The sequence below is a fragment of the Leptopilina heterotoma genome, unplaced genomic scaffold (genome assembly GCF_015476425.1).
Source record: "Leptopilina heterotoma isolate Lh14 unplaced genomic scaffold, ASM1547642v1 Lhet_212, whole genome shotgun sequence".
Lineage (NCBI taxonomy): Eukaryota > Metazoa > Arthropoda > Insecta > Hymenoptera > Figitidae > Leptopilina > Leptopilina heterotoma.
The window spans coordinates 273,977-299,319 of NW_025110930.1; the positions used below are offsets into that span (position 1 = coordinate 273,977).

Consider the following 25,343-nt stretch of genomic DNA (forward strand, 5'->3'; position numbering starts at 1 on the left):
TTCATACATATTTGTCTCAGAGCAAAATAAACGCAATATAAACGCAAAATAAACGCAAAATAAACCTTTATTTTTGTCAAATAACAATTTTTACTTTAAACACTTGGAAAGTAGAGGTTCTGAGGAAAATATACTTTAAATAAATTAAATATATGGTTTAAATGAAATATTTTTATTGAAAAAAATATAAAACTTATATTGACAAATATTTATAATAGAAATATGTGATGAATTTTTAGCTTCTATTATTACTTCACATCAGATAAAAATTAACATAAAATTGTAGAATATGCATGCTATTTCTGAGTAACTCGAATTAGAAAAATGCATGAATGAAAATTGCAAGTCGAAATATAGTTAAGAATATTGTATATAGGTATGTAAAAAACAACATATTAATATCATTCTTTCGTTTTTATTTTCTTTAAGAAATAATGAATTGCTTTTTTATTTTGCGTATATTAAATATATTTACAAAGCCAACTGGCACGGAGAATATTACGTTTATACAGTTTTAATCATTTATAACATCACTATTTACAATTTTGCACTTACGTAACTACTTAGTTTTTTTACTTCTTGAGTATGTATTAAATAAATTAATTCGAAAGTATCCTTTTGGTTCGCATATCGCAGTAGGACACATTATAAACTTGAAGTTTCTTAAAATATGCGAAATGCGAAACTATAATAAGATATTAACAATCGTATGTACAATGGCAACTCGAAAATTAGCTTTTCGAGACAATTAGTGCTTAAAGTAAAGTATAAAATGCTTTCCCTTTCAGTCTTTAGTACACGTCTACAAACATCGCAATAAATAATTATTTATTTCGTATAATACTGGGCATTGTTGGAGCCTGAGTTTAACAAGAATAAAAACTCTTCTCCGTATACTCTATGTGTCATTACACTTTTGACTCAAGTTGTACAATAAAATAATAATAATAATAATAATAATAATAATAATCTCGAAACCGATTTAACCGGTTAATCTCGTCTGCTTTATAAACTATGAAGCAATACAATTTATCTCTACATTGACTTGGCTGTATAAATATTTTGTTTTTATTTTTTCCTCTTTTTTGTCATCAGAAATTAAAAGAGACACCGATGACACAATCTAACTTCATAAACAAGTATGTACCATTTTCTTTATCGCGCAAACGTCGCATTTAACTTCACAGCACCAATGAAATACGCAATTACATCTCTCAATAACAATAATTTCTTGCGATTTATACCCTCTGCCACAACACATGAGGTCACAACCGTCAACACCTATGCTAGTGTCATTACACTGCCTTCCATGAGTACCGAGAATACCCAGTTTAGAATTCTTTTCACAAAACGGTGGTGATGATTCAAGGTATACCAAGTCCTTTTGCCCCGGAGGCTTGTGTTCGGGATTATATGGTTTTAATTGAAAATTGTACCTATGCTTTCTGCCCAAACCGTCTCTGTGCCCATGAACTAAATTACTGGCTGAATTGCTCATTATCGCGTTGCTGTTATCACGCAATCTGTCGGAATTACTAATCATCACTCTGGACGCACCATCAAAGCGATCTTTGAGATTATCACCTACTACCCTGAAGTTTGGTAACCTCATCCAACATGTCTTCACTGTGCAGGAACCAGACATACCATGACATTTGCACTCTTGATGCATTCCTGCTGAAACATGCTGTAACAAAAGAAGCACATTTTTCACTTTATCACTTTATCACTACATATTCAATTGAGTGATGCATTTTAATTAAGGAATCGAGCATATATTGTTCAAAATTTATCTCATCCTTTGTTTCGAGTTGAAACACTTTAGTTTAATATATATAGTTAACATGCATATTCCTGTGTGTACTTTAATGTATTCAGGAATTAACACTATTCTCAAAACATACATTTTTGTCAATATTGTAATGGTCTGCTGTTGAAAGTAAAAATATTTTAATGAAGCTTATTGTTAGTAAAACAATTCCCATGTGTAAAGAAATTCGTAAAATTGACGGAAAGCACTTCCGGAAACTGTTCCACGTGGATTATTACAATAAGTAGAGAATTGAATTTTGCGAATTCTCTTCGCGTTGAATAAAACTGATTATTTTAAGTGAATACTATATATGTGAATAGTAACTTACGGCTCTACCAGCTTCATTATTATGCAGATTCATTTTCTCTCGCAAATTTCGTCCTCGTTCACCGGTATCAACAAATTCTCTCGAGAATTTAAATCCATAACCAATATTGTCGGAGCATCCTCCCCATTCCCAGTCTCGAATAGTGGAAGGAGCTCTTGATTGGTGAGTATAATCACAAGAACAAGATTGAATGCTTCCCTCACTACATGCTCTTGCAATACTGTGTGTTACTGCAGCACTAGTGATAGCATAAATAAAAGCTGTCTCTCGACATCCTGAAACAAAATTATTAGGCATTTTCAATACAATTACAGAAAATTGAAAAAAACATCAATAATGTTTTTACAGTTACAACAACATTTTTTCTTAGATTTTAAAAATAAAATATTCAAATCTTCTAAGAACTACAAGACACGACACTACCCGATTATCAAAAAGAATTTGACCTGACTTGTCTTTGAGCAAAGGTTTAGGTGTCTATGAAACTAAGAAATCACGCGGGTATCTTTTTCAAGCGTTCTGTAAGACAGATAATGGTCCGTATCTAATTTTGAACTGAGGTCCGCATTCGTCACAAGATAGTCTTTTCACGGTAGCGCACGGTAGGTCTCTCTCCCAAGAGTAAAATATTCACGTAGATAAATTAAAAATGGTAGTACTATACACATATTTTCTAGGAGAAAGGAAGGAAAAGAAAACAGAAAACGAATTATGTCAATCGATTTTCTCAATCTTTATATGAAGCAGAGAGGCAGAGAGGCAGCGAGGGAAAATGGTAGCGCAGTCAATAGCCATCAGTAGAAAAAGAAAATCATCATGGAAATGAAAGTCCTCTTTACTATAGCTATAGGTTATAGGTATAAAGTGACAACTACAGTTTAAAATTTACGCCGTTCCGCTTTGTTATGTCTTACAGAGCAATCTGCCCGTTAAATGTGACTGGTTCCACCTATTGTTTGAAATGATACCGAATTTACCGTGACCGAGACAACTTATGACTGAGTATAACTTGGAATGTTTTTCGATTATTATCGAATTTCACGAGAAAATACATCTTTATAAAGAATCTTGCTATCCTCATAATACATAGATATTCAGAATATATTTTAAAAGATCATTTATTGACATATTGCAGTCGATTCAATCAGGAAATAAATTCTACTCAAGTATTCTAATAGTTGATATAAAACTTGATTTGTATAATAACTAAATTCATTAGTAAAATCATCAGATAAAAAAATCTAAAGACAGTAAATACCCCTTCAGATGAGAAAACATTAAATCAGCAATTTGGCTCTCAAACTTTCAAACTCACATATACAGATGATTCAGTTGTATAGTATCAAAAGTGTAAAACTCTATTATTTAGAAACGTCACAAAGAGATAATTTCTTCTTTTCAGTAAATAAAAAGCTGAAGACATATAATTTCAAATGAATGAAATGCGTAAATATATTTCGCATATGACCGAGTTTTTTAACATCACCGCACTGTATATGTATATAATCTGCACACGTGTATAAGCTTAACGCGGTGGTCCATGGATGACAACTTTCCCTTTCACTTTTCGTTATTTCATTAGTAACTTTTTACTAATTCAGATTTAGAGAGTACATAATATTTGCTATTGCCTTTTATGAAATGTCCAAATATTCTGGGTTACAACAGTTAAACATGGTTGTAATAATGATCGATATAATTCATATCATTAAATAAGTTAACCTAGTTTCAATAAATCTTAATATTTTTAAATTTTAACCTGCTATTCGTTTTCTTACTTGTTAAATCTTCATCTCATGAGGCATTTTCTGAAGGAGTTTGAAAATGTTTAGACGTTTTGAGCAAACTATAGAGTTTTCGCATTATTATGTAACAATAATAACTGCCGGCAAGCTGAACAAAAGTCTTTTAAATGTAATATTCCGAATGTTTGAAATGATTTCTCATTCTGAGGACAATAAATAGTTTGACTTTATCAATGTGTTCAAACAAGCATGCAGGAGGAGGTGCAATGCGAGTGAGAGCAAACATCATAGTTGGAAATTCCAATCTTTTACGAACCGGTATAGGTGTACATATAATGCTTGACTTGTCAACAGGTGTTTCAGAGGTTTTATGTCAGCCGACATTTATCGGTCGGTACCTAAAGCTGAGGCTTTAGCAAATGTCTGTGAATATACATGAAAGCCCTATTAATAACCTCTCTGCTGGCTTTTATCACGCTAAAAGTTTCATGACTCATGATATTCTCCTCTCTTAATTATATATTGCTTAAGTTGGTAGATATAATTATTAAAAATTTTCCACATTTCTTTCATTATTAGTATCATACATTTTTCAAAAATATACTAGTGCAGGCTTAACTAAATTCACGATATTCAAAAAATTATAATTATTTTACTTATGAAAATAGTAGTATATACTCTCTAAAACTGAATCAGTGAAATTTGACTGACAATCAGTGACTCTATTCTCGCGATTTGAATAAGTGAAATTTCACTGAAGATCAGTTAAAAATGATTGAAATTTCAGTCATTTTTCACTGATTGGACAATTAAAAAATAACTGAAATTTTCAGTAGTTTTTTAATTGGCGAATCAGTGGAAAATGACTAAAATTTCAGTTATTTTTAAATTTTAACTGATTTTCAGTGTAATTCCACTGATTCAAATCGCGAGAATAGAGTCACTGATTCAGATTTAGACAGTATGTGAATAAGGATGTGGACCAATTTTCTGTAGCTTCAAATTTTGCATTTTCGAGGTGCGACGCCACTTAAACTTATCTGTAGGAAAATTAGCTTGTCAAAATATAATAAATGAGGTATCATTGGAAAGGTTATTAAATCACCTTTTGATCCATAGGTCACAGAATAAAATTCAACAAAAATTGAGAGAGTTACAGTCGATTAAAGATGAAATTTCATGACAATTTTGATGATTTTTAGACATTTGAGTAACTTCTACTATTTTTTTCTACATCAAACAGGAGAGAATGTTTAGGTTTTAATTTTTTTATTGATAGACTATATCATTACACAAATTTTGAGCCCTTGTAGGCCTCGATTGGATTAAAAATGACAATTCTACACTAAATTTAGTGAACGAAACTACATTCTTCATTTTTAATATGCCTTAAACATTTGCAGCAAAAATTGAAGTAATAAAATTTAGTTAAGCGCTAAAGTTACTAAAATCACTAATCAAGAGTTTCTGAAGTCGTAGATTTCGAATGCAATGTTAGTTTTACAAATTTCAAAATGGCGGATTACGAATCCGATGTCAGATTTCGAAAATTAAAAATGATGGATTCATAATGGTGAACGAGTTTTTTAAAATTCATCGAATTCGCACCTATTGGATCCGCCATTTTGAATTTTTGAAATCTGATATCGGATTCGTAATCAGCGACCCCGAAAACCTCCGAGTAACGAGTTTAAGACAAATATTATCGATTTTTAAAAACTTGTCCGCCATATTAAATCCGCCATTTTTAAATTTGCAAAACTAACATTGCATTCGAAATCTACGACTTCAGAAACTCTTGATTAGTGATTTTAGTAACTTTAGCGCTTAACTAAATTTTATTACTTGAATTTGTAGTTTCGTTCACTAAATTTAGTGTAGAATTGTCATTTTTAATCCAATCGAGGCCTACAAGTGCTCAAAATTTGTGTAATGATATAGTCTATCAATAAAAAAAATTAAAACCTAAACATTCTCTCCTGTTTGATGTAGAAAAAAATAGTAGAAGTTACTCAAATGTCTAAAAATCATCAAAATTGTCATGAAATTTCATATTTAATCGACTGTAACTCTCTCAATTTTTGTTGAATTTTATTCTGTGACCTATGGATCGAAAGGTAATTTAATAACCTTTCCAATGATACCTCATTTATTATATTTTGACAAGCTAATTTTCCTACAGATAAGTTTAAGTGGCGTCGCACCTCGAAAATGCAAAATTTGAAGCTACAGAAAAACTGCACGAGGGAAAAAAATTAAAACTATGATTTTCTTACTCAAAAAATACCTACTATTCGAAAAAAAATGTTTTGTTCGATTGACAATTTCACTGTAAACCAGTGATTATCTATAAGATATGAGATTTAAATTCATTGATGAATCATCACATATAAAATAACAAATCATTCATTTATCACATTTTTCAAACAACGTGCATGTCACCACATAAAGATTTAAACAACTCTATATCCGTCGACTTATGTCTCTTGTTCCTTCCTGCCTTTGTAAATATGAGAAGAACATATACCAAGCCGGATTGAGTTTTCAGTTGTTGTACAGTCCAAGCGAGTGACCTCTGAATAGTTGCTGGTCAAGATCGCCCTGAATGACATCGTGACACAACTTTATAAAGAAACATTTAAGTTTACTAAGGTGGAATCCCATAGAGATCAAGCCGCTAGGAATTATATTTCTACCGCGCCTATCAACTTAAAGTACATTCACATAAATAATAGCAGGCAATTTTTTTAAAAGTAATAATATTTTTCATAATCTATTGGAATTTAATAGTAGGTTGTACTATTCAAAGAATGATATGTTAATTATGAAACAATATCTAATAATTTTGTCGCTTCAAATGAAAAGCTTCTGATTAAATGAATAAAATATATTTTATTGAGCAAACAAAATGTTGCTCAGTAAGAAATATTACTGGTGATGTGACAGATATTTGAAATTTACTGTGGATCGTATTTTAATTAAAATTAGGGGAATAGGTTCGGTTGTGGGCATAGTTTCGTTTTTGACTTATAACTTATTGTGTCCAAGTAGATATTAAACGAACATATGCATATGTATTTAAAGCTAGCGGGACCTTAGCTAACTATACTGGTGAAGAAACTAAACTGATTCTGTCGAGTAGAAAAATTTTATTAAAAATTTAATAAAGTGGTCATTTTTCTAACAAAGAAAATTTGGGTTCGGTTGTGAGCACTCTTGAAAAATCTACTAGCTACACTCAGAAAAAGAGTTGGCTGGCATAGCCAATTAAATAGTTGCTATAGCGCGATCCAATTAATTGGATCATTACATACACAGCTGGGGTACCTTTTCGCATGAAAACAGTATCCAATAGTTGGATGTGCTAACCAATTAATTGGATCGCGCTATAGCAACTATTTAATTGGTTATGGCAGCCAACTCTTTTTCTGAGTGTACGAGCGACGCATAAAAATCAAAGTCTTGTTACATTAATTTCCGTGCTGGACCACGAAACTCTTAAAATTCATAAAACACTATTAAATATATTATAAGAAATTACTTACGATCATATCGACAAGGATATTTCACGATTTGTCAAGAATAATAGTGGTGTCCACAATCGAATTAATTTGAGTGCTCACAACCAAACTTTACCATCATTTTAAAACGTCATGAAAAAAATTTTGCTTGTGAACATTGTTGTGATACTTGGTATTGGATCACAAAATATAACATATTTACTGTGTAAATACGCATTGAACTTATCATTTTAATTAATTCACTTCGATTTGTTGAACATTTAATAATGTTTAAAAATACATGTTTGTTATATTGAACGTGTCGAAAAATTAATTTATATATAGTAAAAAACACAGGTGTCCAATAACTTTTGTATTCGCATAAAAAACTATGTTCGGTCATAGCACACACATGATATTTGTCAGATTTTAGAAATCTCATTTCTGTCAAAAGTTCTGCGGGGGTGTCCATAACCGAACCATGCCCACAACCGAACCTCTTCCCCTTATAATAACATTAGCCGGAGAGAAATTAACCTTCCCTCCCCCTCGTCCGAAAAGTTATACTTTTCTCCCACTATACAGGTTAGAAATGGTGTACTTTCAGTGTGTGTGTAAGAAAAAAATTTTTTTGAAACCTGACAAATTTCATGAAAATTGAATAATTTTCATTTTCATAATCTATTTCACAATACTATAATTATACTATTACGGTTTAAGTATGGAATTCGCTCATTACCAATATAGTTTTACATCTAACCTTAATATGGGAGTTAGATTTTTTGACCGTGGCGTTGAAAAGTTGAGATGATTTCAGCCATCATGAATCAGTTTGCAGCCATAGTTCTAAAATTTACTCTGTAATTTACTTTACCTCAACAATAGTGCATATATACTATTATATCAAAGCATATAATTTCAATATTATTGGTCATCAAGCTGAAAGTATTTTCTTTATAAAGTACACCATATAAGTTGAAAGAATGTTGTGTGTCTTGAGTAACTGAGAAGGCATCCAAATCACATGCAACTCACTTTAAATTCATCTCACGTTTTCATAAGAAACTGGCGTGTCGTCGACACATGTAGCACATCATAGACGTCGATTTATAGCTGTGTAACGCCTCAATAAAAACCAGCTGAGTTCCATATAAGACATGTCTTCATATATATGTATATATATATATATATATTTATTGTTCAGTTAAACCACCTCTAATTGAACTTTTTTTAAATGATAGATTGAATTGATTACAATTAAATCAAAGACATCGTAAATTCACTTAAAAATCATGTGAAAAATCTTTAATAAAATTTGTCAAAAATAATTATATCAAGATGGAATGCTCTGTGCTCGTTTTAATCTGTAAAGTTAATAAGGGACTGTCGATATTTCAGTTCTTTAATACAAACTTTATATTGAACATGTATATAATGATAGATGGAACAAGTTTAAAACATTACAAGTATAAATATAAGAATTGATGTTTGAAACTTGTTGACATAAGTGCATAACTTAATCCCTGAAGCGTTTTATAAAACGTGCCCTTGAAGAAAGTAGGTCCTAGAACTTTAATATAGATCAACTTGTTACAAAAAAGATGTAAATAAATTTAACGCTCTCATAGTATTTGGAATGCTACAGTTTGTAAAACGATAGATTATACCCTTTGCAAATTTAACAGATCGACAGTTACCACGCCACTTGGTTCGCGACCCTCGCTTGTCCAACTACTATTCGTCCGTAAATCTAAATCTGAGATACCACCAGCAACCATTATACTGCTGAACAATGGGATGTTTTTGTCGCACGTGAAACCAGTCTATCTTATCGTTCTTTACGACAGGATTATAAACCTTTCTACTTGCCGCATCCTTAACTTTTGCAATAAATTAAAAACTTCATTTTCCAGATGAATTCATGATTTTAATCTTTAAAATGAAGGTTATATTCTTGTATGCAAAAGAGATATTAAATAGAAAAGTAGATTTAAAAAAATATATAAGAGTTTTATCTCACCTCGATCGACGATTTTGCCAAAGAGATTTTTTCCCCTAAGAAAATTCTTAGTTGAACAATTCCACCGACGGTTACGAAACTGATGCTGACATTCTAAGATAGCCTGCTTAGCACCCCTCTTTACGGCGCTTAGAACCCCGGGATTTTCTCTCGCAAGTCTTCTCTGCTTTCTTCTGAGTGTTGCATAAACTGCTGGCTCAATATGTAGAGATGTTGGAGACATTGGTAAAAGATTGTTTGGTTCTCCAGCTTTCGCAATACCCCTGAAAGATAAACAACTTTTATTTTCAAATTCATAATTTCAATTCTATTCTCACTCGAAACAAAGAGTGCAAAGTCTCTCTGTAGATTTAAAATGACAGAAATTTTCGAAAAAAGTTAACGCGCTCATTTGCAATGTATGGATGGATATTTTCTTTATTTATGGGTGTCTGCACTTGAAGAGAAGTAGTTGTTATTGCCTTATGTGTTACAATTAGAGGGGAATGAATTGTTCGAAAGTGAACAGATGCACGACTACTGTTTGAGGGAGACTTTTAAAATGCTCACAGCGGTTATATGCATACAACTGATAGACATGTTTCAACAGAAATTTAAATTAATACACATTTAAATAAATAGCTTCAGTTTGTCTACATACATTTTTTCAAATATCTCGCAGGTATTTATCTTCTTTAAATAAAATCAATTCTTAGTAATAATTTTCAAATATGTTTCCCATTTATTGACATATGTTTCTCGCAGGTTTGTCCACATCTTCATGAATTATAGTGCAACTACGTTACTGCAACATTATAGTTAAACATAACGAAGCTTTTGTTAATGTATACTTTTGATATAGAATTGAAACATAAAAAGTTATTACCAATCTTTTAAACACAGACACAATATTAAATATATGTTACAGTTTTCAAGAAATGTTGACTGTTCAACCTCCCCTAATTAATAATTGGATTAATTACATTTGTTTTAATTATGACAAAGTTATATTTTAAATGTATATAATTTAATGTGGAACACTTTGTAGTTTGGTTTTCAACAATAAATGAAAAATTAAAGGTCAGAACCACTTTTAGAAAATTGCGATTATCTCCTAAAATGAAATCAACAAGACATATTACAAAAATTAAAATATATAGAATTTAGAAAGGCATTGTTATTACATCTTTGAACTCAACTAGGGTAAGTGCGGGTATAGTCGGACAGTACTAGTAGTCGGACACTTTCGTGTTTTTTGTCAAATAAATAATAATGCATTGTGATAATTACTTTAAAAAGTATACTAGACGAATGTGTGAAGTTTATATTTTATTAAAATAGTGTTATTTTCGAAAATAATTAAACAAGAAATATTTTATTTAATGTTTTAAAAATCATGGTGTCCGACTATAGATACAACCATTTTCGAGTAGCGCGATGAGTGGCACAAAGTTTTGTTGATAATTAATCATAAATATTAAAACTTATAGGGTTTAAATATTATATTAATAACTTCTAATTTGCTTTAATTCCATTTTCCAGCAGATAGCAATTAAAAAATTATCTGTTTTACTTTATAAATCCAAAATATCTGACAGATGTCCGACTATAGAAACAAGGGGAAAAAGTGTCCGACTACTAAAGCATTCGTAATTTTTTATTAAAATGTTTATATTTTATTAAATACTCAACTATTTGTAACAAATTTATATGATTTTTAATCCTGAAGAACTCCTTTAATTAATAATGTGCTTATAAACACAGTAGATATTTGCTATTTCAAGAAAAAAAGCATAATTTAAGATTGTATCCTTAAGTGTCCGACTACTAGTGCATTTACCCTATAAATATTCTAATGAAATAAATATTAAAACTTCTGGTTTTAAGGCGAAATTACACTTTAAATTTAAAGTCTTTAAACAGATCTATTCTACTATCAATAATTATGTCTGTTTATGGCATTAAGGCTGATTCTGACATACAATTTCAGTACTTGCAATACTTTCTTCAGTGTGATTATTCAGTAAGCAAAGCTTCATGTCAATCATAAGGAATAAGCAAGCGCTCCGCATAAGTCCGTTTCTCTCCCACTTATATGGTCGCTGTGACTGAGATATTTATGTTTGAATTAAACAAACTGTTTTCTCAGTGTATATGTTTATTTAATTATATATAATAGCCAATTATAAGAGTCATGTTAAGAGATTAAATAATGTGATAAGTAACATATTAATAGTTTATTAATTTCACTAATTCTTTATTAAGGGACTATAATGTATTATATTTATATTTAACTTTCAACTGTGCAAGCAACCGCGACTTGAAGAAAGAATCATTCATCAATTCAATGAATCATATATTAGCAGCGTACTTTTTTTAATGTCGTCAGAACTGATTTTACTTTAAGAAATGCTGGATAACTTGTAAATCGATCGCGGAAAGAATTCGAACCGTCGAAGGAGAATGAAATAGGTCCATCGTTTTTTACGCTTCACCTCTGATGCTTTATGGAGTCGTTCGATTTTTTTATGGTTTACTCCATCGACCATCGTTGTACTCATGACATACAGTACCTGCACATAGTTGTTGTAAAACCTAAACAGGACTGTACGTCAACATATATATACATACACCCACGTGTACGGACATTCGTGGGGTTACACAACTTTACGAAACCTCTAAACTTTGTAATATCCACTGGCACATGTTCCCGGAGGTTTGTGGAATCAGCACATGTACATGCTCTTATACGATCCATTCAATAAGTAGTGTCCATAAATAAATCGTGCCCTGGACCGGTTAGAATATCGGTTGTAACTCACGTATAGGCTAGTGAATCTCCTAAAGTTGCCTTATGCGCATACCTTTTTCTTCATTTTTTTCATACTTGCTATCAGGGAATTGATTTTAATTTCAAATATATTCATTACCTATACTTTTTAAAAGCATTTTGAGGTTATGTTTTCTTATTTTTACCAAATAAAAGTTTCTGTTCATTTATGTAAGACTGAAATAAGCTTTGATTGACTATTTTATAATATATATGTAATGAAAACTCAAGAAAGCAGTGGTTTATATTCAGAGTTGATCCCTTTTTGTGCATTTTTGTTCAAAAAATTACAATCTTAACTAAAAATTATTTTCTACTTGGGTAGGGGGGAGTGGGGTAAAATGGGGTACCTTTTTGAAATTGGCTGTTTACAGAGAACCAAACGAATAAACCGATTCAGCTAAACTTCAGAATTTATTCTTCTTTGTACACTTAGCTTTAAGGAAATTATGCGATAATAGCGAAGAAAAAAAATTTTGAAAGATTTTATACCGTATTTTCTGAGAAAGTGCTAAAATCCCATTTTGCCCCACCCGTGGGGCAAAAATGGGGTGGTATCAAATAACAATACAAAACATGGAATATATTTTCAAAATTCATTAAATTCTTGTTGTATGAGATTATAAATACAAACAAAAAGTAGGATTCTTTATTACTATGAAAAAACAAGTCATATTTTTATTAAAATTTAACAAAAAACATCGATAATGCAAAATATCGATATATCGATAGTGAAACATCGATAGTATAAATGCCCCACACTTAGGTACCCCATTCTGCCCTACACCGCATATTAAAACAAAATGTAATGTTTCGAAGTTATTATAAACAATTTAACAATCTATTCTATTGAAAATTACTCTAGAATAAGTGCTGAAAAAGATCCCACACTTGCAAAATTAAATGCATTATCCCAAAAAGTTTTGTAAGCACTTCAATTTCGATAAACATTCATACTTTTTTTGCTTAAAACTTAAAAGTTGTATAACTTTCAAAAAAAAAAATTTTTTGAAGTGTCTTCATAATTAATAACAGTTTCTTATCAACATGAATGATATATGTCGAGGATAAAAAAATTAAAAGTACCTATCATGGAAAAACAGAGGTACCCCATTTGACCCGCCTACCCCATTTTGCCCCACTCTCCCCTACCCTTTTTCGGAGCAGGACACAAATACTTTTATATATATATATACTTCTCTAAGAATAAATCAGGCCAATCTACAAACTATGATGATGTTACCAAGCTCCTGCTAATATTGGCGAAAAAGCACCGAGAATACGTAAATACATATATAGAAACCACGATTTAAAACTTTGAATTTAAATACTGAACCAATATTGTCTTAAGAATTAATTTCGATTAGTTTACTTTCTTGTTTCGTTAAATATTTGAGTTTCACGCCACTATATATATATATATATACATTATTGGCATGTTAGTTTTAATCAAGTTGAAATTGACAACTCGTCAAAAATAAGTGAATCGTCAAGATTATATTATTATATTTGTTTCATAATTAGAATTAGAATTTTTATTCTTGCTAGAAAATTATTTTTATATACCGAAAATGGGGATCAAAGCACAAACTAATCCAAATTTTAATATCAAGTTGATACTTTCAATAAAACTGTGATTCCAAAAAATTTATAATTATACGAAAACGATTCTACGAAAACCGATCTATTGAAAATTTGATAGGAAATTCTGTACAGAATTCCACAAAATTTCTGTAGAAATTTCACATTTTGTAGGTTTTTAAAATTTTAAATAACCTATAAATTTTAATGAAAATCAAAGAAATTTTCAGGAACTTTTTTTTTGGGTTGGCAACAGTTTTTAAAATTTAATGAATTTACAAAAATGTGGAATAGTTTTGCAGAAATATTACGGAACTTCGTATATGGAAATTTTGTGAAGCTGTTTCCGTAGAATCGTTTCACGTAGGTCATCAAAATATATTTATAAATAATTTATTATATACCCGACGCGAAATTTAAGCCCTCATTTTCGCCCAAAATGTAGGATTTATTTAGGTTTTAGCAGTCGTAACGTGGAATCTGATTCCAATGCAATTAGTTAAAATTAGACCCTCATCCTTTGACTCCAAAAAGTGGCTGTTTCCCAATCTTCTATTTGGAGAAGTGAAGCAATAAGTATTAGGGTCTAGTTCGAGCTTTATAAACTTTGTATACCCTATACCCTATATATATATAATAAAAACAGCCAATACAATGTGCTAGTATTAGCCCATTGTCAATCATTAGTTGGTGAAGCAAACCTTATGAGAACTTGCACAGCAACCTTACAAAGAATTCATTTAGTTAGATCACTTGAAATTTACATGGCAAATGTTTACACGGAAAATTGTTTCCGTGCGCTGTATAGTTTTATAAGTCATTTAGGGCACTATATTTTTCAAGCACCTTCACTATAAGTAAAGTAATAATGTACTAAAAGTTTGCACCAAATTTTAAGAAAACTGACTAAATAAACTTTTATAAAAGGCGGGACATTTTTATACAGATGTAAAGTTTGGTGCAAACTTATACTGACAACTTCCTCAGAAATATTGTGTTATGGAAAATTTACAAATCCACTGCTATAAGTTTTGGCATAAAGTAGACTCCAGTTCAACCCTTTGCGTACACCCTACATTCAACCTCCTAAACCCTATTGTATTGTAAACCTCGTGTAACAGTGCAAACGCATAAAGTATTACAAATCGTCAAATACTGATGTGTTTCAGTTTTACTCATTCCAAGTGCTTCAATTCAGATCTGAGGAAATCATATTATACAAAGTCAATTTAGGATTTAAATGCATTGCAATCATAACTTATTTGCAATTGGTAAAACCTAAATAATATACACATTTCTAGTTGAAAATATTAAGACTTTAATTTTTTCTCGGGAAACTATCTATATTTAAATATAACCTAACAAATTGCACAAGTACCAGGAAAAAAGAAGGAGGATACAATAGATCCCTGAAATTGGCATTGACGCTCAACATATCAAATACTATGTATTGTTTAGTGATTTAATAATGTATAACCTACAGCATCTCACTGCCTTCCATTCACTAATCAAAGATTAGCCCTAAGCATAATACAATCGCAAACGATATTGTGATCATTATTCTTAAATTTTCCATTGCACTGTTTCAGGTCAAAATCCTTTAAAAAATGATTTACTTTTTCTGTCCAATTCTATATACTATATATCCTCACTATATATTCTGCTTTAAAAATTAGTTGTACATGTTGCATATTCAGGATACTTATGTATAATATTATTATACAAGTCGTATATATGCTTCTCACTTCTTTATGATTCTTTCAAATATGTATATGCTAACATTATAAGAGAAAATTTATGTCCAATAATTACTTTTCTACTGAGTTTGAATTAGTGCTTTTCACCTGAAACGGAAAATATATTATTAAAAGGGTAGAACGTTTGCTACAAATAATGTTGAGTCGCCAGCTCAAATGCTACCGCAGGCGCGTACCATACCTTAATGAATATTCTATATGTTTATTGCAAGTTTTTGAAAAATAATTTTTTGATTAAATAATAAAATTTGACTTACCACCACATAGATCCTCGACCCCTGTTTTTATTTCTACTGATCTCAGCTGGTAACGTGGGCATCGTTACCGCGAGTGCGCTGAGTACCAGCCAAAGTCTCATGTTCATCAACTCGTCACAAACTTGAGATTTTTTACTCGCTTAGTATAATTTCACCGCTCACCAAACAGCACTCACAAGTGTTTTAAATTTCGAATCAACATTGTTAAGTGTCATCGAAGCTCCTGCTTCATATACAGTACTGCACTAAAAAGTTAATATTTGTTTCTACAAATTTAAAACACATTTCGGAATTTTGATAGTGAACAAATCGGCGGATGGCATTTAGAACATCTAAAAATTGATGATTGTCACAAAAATTTATTTAACTATTACTAACTGCATCACTTTTCACATAACACGATTATTACTTGATTCACTGCAGGTGTTGTATAAGTGCAATTAATTTTTCTTTGAGAAGAATCGTTGATCTACTGGAAGTCTCTGTCTCACTGTTTGCTCCGTGGAGTAGATGTGCACCCCAAGTAAATCAGGGGTGCCTCCTTGATTAAGCCAATGGACGTAGGGTATTTGCGGGTGCCAGCCCTCAGTTGATGACCAGAGGACTTTCAATCTGTTGCCTCAATTAAAACTATTGCTTACTCACTTCAGTATTGTCTTTTTTTATGGACGTAATTTTTTCTCGAAATAAATTTTAAAAGATAAATAATTATAATAATCTGTTACAAAGCGAGCTACTTTAAATTACAATGTCAGTACAATCCGTCTGTACAACGCACATTGAAGAAACGATCTCGACTATCGACTGCACGCGTCAGTCCGCAGAAAAGTTGATCTCACGAGAGACCCAACCCCCACTAAGGTCCACAAGACCCCCGAGAAAGAGAGATCGAAACTTGCTCCGCCTCTTAGTCCAGCCCTCTTCTCCTTTTCACTAATCACATTTTCCCAACCAAGTAATTCACTTATAACTATTTTCCTTTAATTATTTTTTATAACATGTTAGAAACACAAGTTCATTTAAAATATTATCCACTATATAGGGAATAAAATTTTATGACAGAGTACTGCATGTTATTATTACCAAAGTCAGTTGCAGTCATTTACTATCCATACAATCTTTTATTACTTTGCTATCTAATAAGCTTTAAAGCAGAACGCGATCCAATTTGTTGGTAGGGACAACTATTTCTCAGATAACTAATTCAAAATTTTAACCATGCATTATTTCCGTAAAAGTTATTAGGATATCTTTTCGTTTGGATCCTATACATTATAACCAATAATTGGATATGGTTTAATCAATTTATTTTCTCACGCTCCAGACACCAATAAATCGCATGTATTTCATCAGTTTTCTGAGTGCTAAATCTCGCGATTAAAATAATTTTACATTGACTGCAAAAATTACAGTTTAAAATTCCCCATCTTCCGCCTTAATAAGATATATACGTATAGAAAAAAAAACTATACTCAAAATGAGTATCATATGATACTCATTTTGAAGTGCAACAAAAATGATACCCCTTCGACTCATTCTGAGTTTCTGGGGAAAATACTCGAAATGAGTAAAAAGCGGTATCATTTTGGGTTTATGATAAAATTACAATAACATTGGAATAACTGTGAATAATTCATAAAAATATGAATTAAAATAATTGTTTATAATGAATAAACACTTTGCACTTGTCAAAACATTAATACTTGAAGTCGATTTATCGCATTTATGAGAAATGAAAAACGAATTTTTAGGTTAGACACTTGTGAATTGACTGACTCCGTTTACACCTTAAATTCAGCCTCAAAAATAGGCTGAAAGTAAGACTTTTTTTTAGTGTGTAGTTTCGTAACAAACGCTGTATCCGCTACTCAGTAACGCAGTTTTGTAAAATTGCTAAAATTTATGTTTTCCGTGTATGTTTATAATAATAAGATTTGCATTTTGTATATATACCCTATACTTTCATAATTCTAGAACCATTTTTGACACTTTAATTAAAGCTTGTACTCTTTGCAATGACCCAATGGGAAAAGTACAATTGACGAAGTACTCTATACACTGAAAAAAATATATTTGTGGTACTGCCATAAATATAGCCATCAATTCTCACATATTATATTGGTATATGGATATGGAACTGCCATACAGTATTGCTGTTTCAGGTATATATACACACACACATATACTTTATCAGACATTTTTCTCGTAAAATTAAATGAGAAAAGGCAAAATTTTTTACTTTTAAAAAATTAATTTTAAAAAACATTTGGAAATTAGTAGAAAAGTGCGAGGTTAGATCTCTTCCAAAATCTTACAATTTCCGTTTGTGTTTTATAATATATAGTTAATTTGTAAATTATCAAAACTTTTGCATATCACATATTTTGATCTTTCCAATCATATATTTAACGCATTTTTTAACAAAATCCAAGATTAATAAATTTATTATTTTCAAATAAAAAAGTGTTATACAAATTAGCACTATGCGCAGTGATCACATTAGCTGCAAAGGAAAATGTTTTTTTAAGGAAATAAATAAAAATAAGCTTTTAAGTGTAATGTTTTATTCTCTACTACATATGTAATGTATACATCCAACCCCTTGTGTGCCGATGACAAGGATTTTAACCGACAAATCTTTGCAATTGTATACTTAGTGAAGGGTAAATATTCGATTTAATAATCTTAAACTTTCTCAAAAAAACTTTATAATTTGCATACCTACTTAATTTATACATGTCCTTAAGAATAAACATTTGATGATTCCATTTTTTCTTAATTTATGTTTATGTATAGAGAACTCTATACAAAGCTCATCTTTTCTCATTAAAAAATGAAATTAATTACATATATGTATATATAGTGTACATGAAGCGTAATTGACGTGAAAATATCCACTTGAAATTAAATTAAAGACCTGTTAACACGTCTTCGCGATATATACTGGTGTAGCAAACAGAACCAATTAGTTGACACTAATTCAAGCACGTGGTTTATGAAAGGAAAGTGTAGGAGGGCCGTAAATAAGTCCCGCCTACAATGACCCTCTCCAGTTGAACATCGTCGAACAAGAATCTTTTGTTCATACTCACAACATATTCGACCTGCATTCTTGTAAAATACATATATCTTTACATAGATATCTTCACGCTTTCATTCCCTCTAATTCAAACTCAAAATTAAAGCTCGTCCTCTTGCTACCTCCACCAGAACATCGCTTTCTTCTTTTCTTCCGTCTTTCTTGATTTTTATTTATTTTTTTCTTTTTTTGGGCTATGAGCACTCTACAGCCCAGTTGACGAGAATGCATGAATCAAGTTGGGAGAACGTGTGTGGGAACCGAACGGAAGACGGAATGCGAGCGTAGCTATGGACCCCGAGGGCTTTTTCCTCTCTCAGGATTGCATTGCGTGGAACGGTCCTCTTGCAAATTCTCTTCTCACAATCGCCCTCTAAAGCTTTCTTAATAAATTCAATTCAATTTTCAATTTCTTGTAAAGGTTACTCAATCCTTCCAACATTTTTTTCATTTTTTCATCCTCTAACTATATATATATATTGTCCTAATGCTATTGATTCATCTGTTCAATAGATTGCTGTTCTTTTCAAGTCTGAATTAGTGAAAAATAGAACACTAATTGACATTAATATTCGCCCAAATGCAAAACGCCAAGACTATGCAAAAACAGCCATTCAATGGTCCAGATTAGGAGTCCCTATTATGGCATAAAACACCTTACCAGATCTGGCCCTGATCTTTGCCAAAATATGCGGTTGTTGAATCTCTAAGGGCAAAATATAATTGTCAGTGATGGGACGAAGCTCGACCCAGTAATGGCTCATTAATGGCAAAATTTTGTATCTTTGATGAAAAGTTATAAGTGCCAACAATTGCACGAAATTTGGCCCTGTAATGGCACATTAATGGCTAAAATTTTGTATCTATCACGGCAAATTATAAATGCCAATATTGGGAGGTATAGCTCTGCCCAATATTGTAAATTAATTAGTTAATTAATTGAAAAATATAATTATTTTTATTATTTTTGTATTTTTACAATAATTCATTAATTATTCCGAGTCGAAATTTAAGCCCTTCTTTCCTTCTAAAATGTAGGGTGTAGGAGTATGAAAGTAATAGCTAGGGTATACGAGGTTTATAAAGTAGAGGACACCAAGTTCGAACTAGACCCTGCACTTTACTCCTCCAAATGGAAGATTGAGAAATTTCCGCCAATTTTTAGAGTCAAGGAAGGGTTTAATTTTAACTAACTGCACTGGAATCAGACCCTTCGTTACGACTGCTAAAACCTAAACAAACCCTACATTTTGGGCTACCAGGAGAACTTGAATTTCAACTCGGGATTACTTTGGTATAATGAAAATATTACAAAACTGTTCCAAACTGTGTATTAGCAATACATTTGTTTAGTTGATTCAACTGAAATTTATTGGTTGTTTCAAGCATATTTTGCAGGGGAGAGTCGTCGGGTAAGTTCGACTGTCGGCTAAGTCTGTTTTCTTAATAAATTTTTTATAATAACGAAAATATTTAACATAAGCGACAAAATGAAAATTGTTCCATTCAGAAAAAGGATTGGAATTAATCAATGTCTTCATTAATAAATGATCTAAATAACTGTCCCTTTTTTGGAAATTTTGACCCTCCCTCTCCCCCATGTAGCACACTGTTAAACATACGTTAGCGCCATTTTTCCTCCACCACTAAGTGTATGCAAGTTTACAAAACAATTGCTAAAGTAAACATATTAATGTAATGCAAATATTAAGTGATATATTTTTAAATGTCTTTCTTTGTATATAGTTTTAGTAAAAAGGATTAATTAGAAGAAAATAATAAAGAAAAGAAAGACATAAGACAATAAAAAACTAGCAAGGAGATGAAAGGAAAATATTGAAGTAAAGATCTAAAGGAATATGTATACTGAGGTGGAGGAAAGATGAAGTATCTCGTAAATCATGTTTCAGACTCAGAATAGGTGTAAATGAAGATATGAGCTTCAGGCATAGTCTGGACCACCCACCACCTTGTTCACACTTAGACAAGCAGAGGTGAATTGAAAGATTAAATGTTTAGAAATACATACATGAGAATACATATATAATATAATATATAATGAAAAGTTCCGATGCATATATATATATATATATATATATTATATATTCAGTACACTTCACGTTTCAAAAAAATTTTGACTTTCGAATTCCTCATATCGATTCCAAAAATAATCAAAACCGAACTATACAGAAAGAACATGGTGAAATGTTTGTTGTATATCCCAATGGGAAATTGCCAATGCTCACCATTGGCTAAATAATGGACCAATATTGGCTGCCAACAGTTTTTTCTTGGTCAAACATTGGCAACCAATATTGGGCCACTATTGCCAGAGTCTTGGGATGATCACGACTTTGCCAAGCATTGGCAGCCAATATTGGATCAATATTGGCTGCCAAGACAAATGCCGGACTTTCCAAGCGTATTGGATATTCATTGGCAACAAATATTGGACCAATATTAGTGACCAATTAATTACCAATGCTTTAAATTGAATTAATGCTTGGTTATTTATTGGTTACCAATACTGAACCAATGTTTGAAATCAATATTTTACAAATACCAACAAATATCAAAAATTTTTCAAAAAAAAAATTGAATTACTAATCTAGAGAAGGAAAAGTAATTAATTTAATTAGAACACTCTGTTAAAAACAGAATGTGATAAAAATCAGACAAAGATAATATTTGTCTAAGTTCGAGAATGCAAGCGTCTCTCCTTATATAGAACTGGTAACACAACTTGCTGGTGAGTGAAAGAAGCTCTGGCGCACCCTGGTGTTCGAATTTGAAATGCCCCGCGCTGCTTCAAAGTATATGCTCGAAATTACTTTGGATAAGTGCCACCAGGGTGCGCCACAGTTTCTTCCTCTCACCAGCAAGTTGTTTCACCAGTTCTATATAAGAAGAGACGCTTGCATTCTCAAACTTAGACAAATATTATCTTTGTCTGATTTTTATCACATTCTGTTTTTTTGCTATATGTTGGTATTTCTAAAATATTGATTTCAAACGTTGGTTCAGTATTGGTAACCAAGAAATAACCAAGCATTAATTTAATTTTAAAGCATTGGTAATTAATTGGTCACTAATATTGGTCCAATATTTGTTGCCAATGAATATCCAAGGCTTGGAAAGTCCGGCATTTGCCTTGGCAGCCAATAGTGATCCAATATTGGCTGCCAATGCTTGGCAAAGTCGTGATCATCCCAAGACTCTGGCAATAGTGGCCCAATATTGGTTGCTATTATTGCACCATTATTGGTACTACTGGCTCCCAATAAAGGACCATTATTGCGCCAATGGTTAATTTCCCATTGGGATGTTGCTACTACTATGTTTACTAATGTTACTATTCTGAATATAGCGGTAAGTGTGCCACTACATTAAAAAATGATATTGTTAAGTTTGACATAGGAGTATGGTTATAAGGCATTATAGTTTTAAGTAAACATATGCAGTAGTGGTGTTCTTCACATATATATATATACGTAATATATATATATACTATGTTTCTCGCTATGGCTAAAACAGCAATATAGACAGCATAACCAATATACAGCCCTAACCAGAACTTTCTTCCAGTGAACACGTCACCTTTACGTGCTTTCAAGTTTAAAAAAATATTTATAAAGATTGTATTTCACGAAATAAACAAATAAATTTCACCCAATCTTATATGAAAGAAAGGTTTTATTGGCGAAGGACACGATTATTTCAATTTGAATGAAATGGCCCACATATATACATAGAACTAGAATAACATCGAACGTAAAAGGGTGAAATTTTAAAGAAAAATTTGTCTAAAATAAATAAGAGACCAATAATATGTTGTGTAAATTGGGATCACCATCCTTTCAAATGCCTTCTAATCTAAGCTTGCGTGGCTTTCGACGTATAGAGGGTTTGCTGCCCTATACGTGCGAAATTTTTAAATCTCAGTTCTATGTGTTTTGTGTAGAATGTTAATGATTTTAAGTAAAATATAAGTTTAAATACTTAGTAATAAATTTAGATAAAATACGTGACAGAAAAACCTTAATCAAATTTTTTGAAATTTATATAATATATATAATAATATATAATATAATAACATTGGAATAGTAGCTAAAAGAAAGAGAGTAAAGTAAATTATAAAAACGAACTGGTGAAAAACAAAGTGAATTGAAGTAAAGTTTCTAACGGGATGTATCAATTATGAGAGTAGGGGTAAGCATTAAAATTCCAAAGAACATGAATGGGACATCAAAAGCCTAGATATAAGCACGGGCTTCTTTTCATTCATCTAGCATAGCCATAAACAGACTTGAAGGTTTTTAGGATCTCACACGAATACCTGAACTGACAAGTTTGTTTGCGTGAGTTCAAAGTAACTCAGGGACACCAACGTAGATTTTGAGGCGGGGTGCGAACATGTCGGAGACATCAAAGAACGGAAAGGTAATTATTGTTTCTTGATCCTGTTCTCGAATGGTTCCAACTTCGGTGGCATGGCGCCACGAGCGTTGATATTCTCACCCTCTCTTTTTTCACTTCCACCTTTCATTGGAGTATACCCTTAATTAAGAGAACACTCTTCAGCCTACAATCAATTCTCCATGGTTTCACATTCCTCTAATAGACTCTTGTCTTGAGGCAGGTCGTTTTGTTCAAGAATTATTTCTCCTTCTAAGATCGTTCAAATCCCTTGTTGTCATATTCAAGACTACACGTATGTGTTACTTTTCTTTTTAGAATTTAAACACTGAGAAAAGAGTTTAGTTTCGCCAACATAGCGTTTGGTTCTTATTTATTGTGTCAATAACGTTGTGTTTTGTTTGTCCCAACCAAACTTTAGTTGACACAACTAAAAGCTCCTTTTTATTTATTTGTTTATGTCAACCAAACTGTTATTTACGCACAACAACAAAATTTTGATTACGTAAATACCAACCAAACGTTTTATTGTCAAAACCGAACTATTCTCTCACTCTAATATGTCAACCGATGTTTTAGAATATCTTTAGGGTTACAAATAATCAATTTCAAACCTGATTGTACGGAGTAATATCGTAATTTTTAAGGATAGCAAAATAATGTTCTACCATTCTATATATAGATTTTACCCGCATAATACCGTAATAATAGTACATATCGTATAGCATCTTTTATTTAACATCAAAATTTACCCATTTATATCTCTTAGTGCAAAATTCTTCATTTTTTATATTTATTTAAAATTTTGTTATTCTATATTAATTAATTGTAAAAACCTTACAAGTTCTGTATTATTCAATGAAAAAATTAAGTGTATTAGATTATATAAAAGAAAAAAATTTTAAATATTTTCATTTCGTAATTTACTATTCTCATGACAAAGTACTTATCACAGATCTTAGAAATGACACTGCAGCAAGTTGGAGTGCAAATTATTACAATAAATTAATGAATTTTCGATTTTTCAATAACTCTCAGATATTTGAATCCATTAACTTAATAATAATTTTGTCGATTTTTTGATATCTGCAACACTTTTACACTAATATCTCAGTTATATATAGGATAGTACTTTTTGCAAAATTGAGGGGCTCCATAAAATAAGAGGACGAGCTCCTCAATTATGCGCTAATATACTCAATATAGATACTAGGGGAGTAATATATGACTGCCAATATTGTATTGCTTTCTAAGACTCGGGGCCGCAGTTTTGGTTTTCGGTTTAGCACTAACAATTATAATTGTTGAAATGTTTTGTAATTTTGTGCTTCTCACTAAAATTTCATATATACAAAACTGGTCCTCGAATTCTGGGTCAGTGAAATACTTTCAACACTTTTTCAGCGAAACAATTGAACCTTCGTATTCTATAACTCGCTATCGCGCACCATTCAAAGGCACCTACATGAGCCAGGTTGCAGCTGTGCAATGGACTTGCGCACTGAACAGATTGAGTTATTGGTCACGGAAGTACAACTTTTTTTCGCGTACGATAAAGAAAATATGCACAATGTGCTTTATGTAACAAAAAATGATTGCGATATTTTCATTACCTTAAAACAGTGAAATTGGAGATTTATAGTAAACGAAATTCCGGACTGTATAGATTACTACCTCTTAATAGTATTTGGCAATATTTATTAAAAGTATCCAGGTTTAGCTAGTTAAAAAACAAATCTTAAGGCTGAAACAAAGACGGCAGCACTTGAAAACATCTCATGTAAAAACTGACAGATGAGAGGAATATGCAATGAGAACACGCTTTATAGAATATCCTTTGAAGTTGCAAGAGAATATGTACTATATACCTATACTTTTACATTCTTCGCACTTGCACATGTTTTAGAAAGACTTAATTAATAGAGATGTGTGCTCCGTGGTAGTTTTTGTTCAGGTTCCTGCATGGAGACATATACCATACACTGTCGGGCAGAAAAATGTACTGCGCATTAAAGAGAAACTCATAGAAAACTACTGC

At 31.4% G+C, this 25,343-nt stretch overlaps 1 protein-coding gene across 1 annotated transcript; it reads right to left on the reverse strand.

The window, feature by feature from the left end:
- Positions 1 to 423: 423 nt before the first annotated feature.
- On the reverse strand, positions 424 to 16,667 carry LOC122501575 (protein Wnt-1). Its single transcript, XM_043611139.1, has 4 exons — positions 15,811 to 16,667; positions 9,407 to 9,669; positions 2,142 to 2,416; positions 424 to 1,687 (listed from the first exon to the last, which is right to left on the reverse strand). The coding sequence occupies exons 1-4, from the start codon at positions 15,915 to 15,917 to the stop codon at positions 1,130 to 1,132; spliced, it is 1,203 nt and encodes a 400-aa protein (XP_043467074.1). The 5' UTR covers positions 15,918 to 16,667; the 3' UTR covers positions 424 to 1,129.
- Between the last annotated feature and the right edge of the window lie 8,676 nt (positions 16,668 to 25,343).

What these genes read in the sequence shown, in the direction of transcription:
- LOC122501575 (XM_043611139.1), bottom strand. Translation starts at nt 15,917, where the DNA reads ATGAACATGAGACTTTGGCTGGTACTCAGCGCACTCGCGGTAACGATG. An exon ending in GGTCGAGGATCTATGTGGTG is followed by an intron (nt 9,670 to 15,810) that starts GTAAGTCAAATT and finishes TTTATCTTTCAG; the next exon opens with GGGTATTGCGAAAGCTGGAG. An exon ending in ATAATGAAGCTGGTAGAGCC is followed by an intron (nt 1,688 to 2,141) that starts GTAAGTTACTAT and finishes CTTTTGTTACAG; the next exon opens with CATGTTTCAGCAGGAATGCA.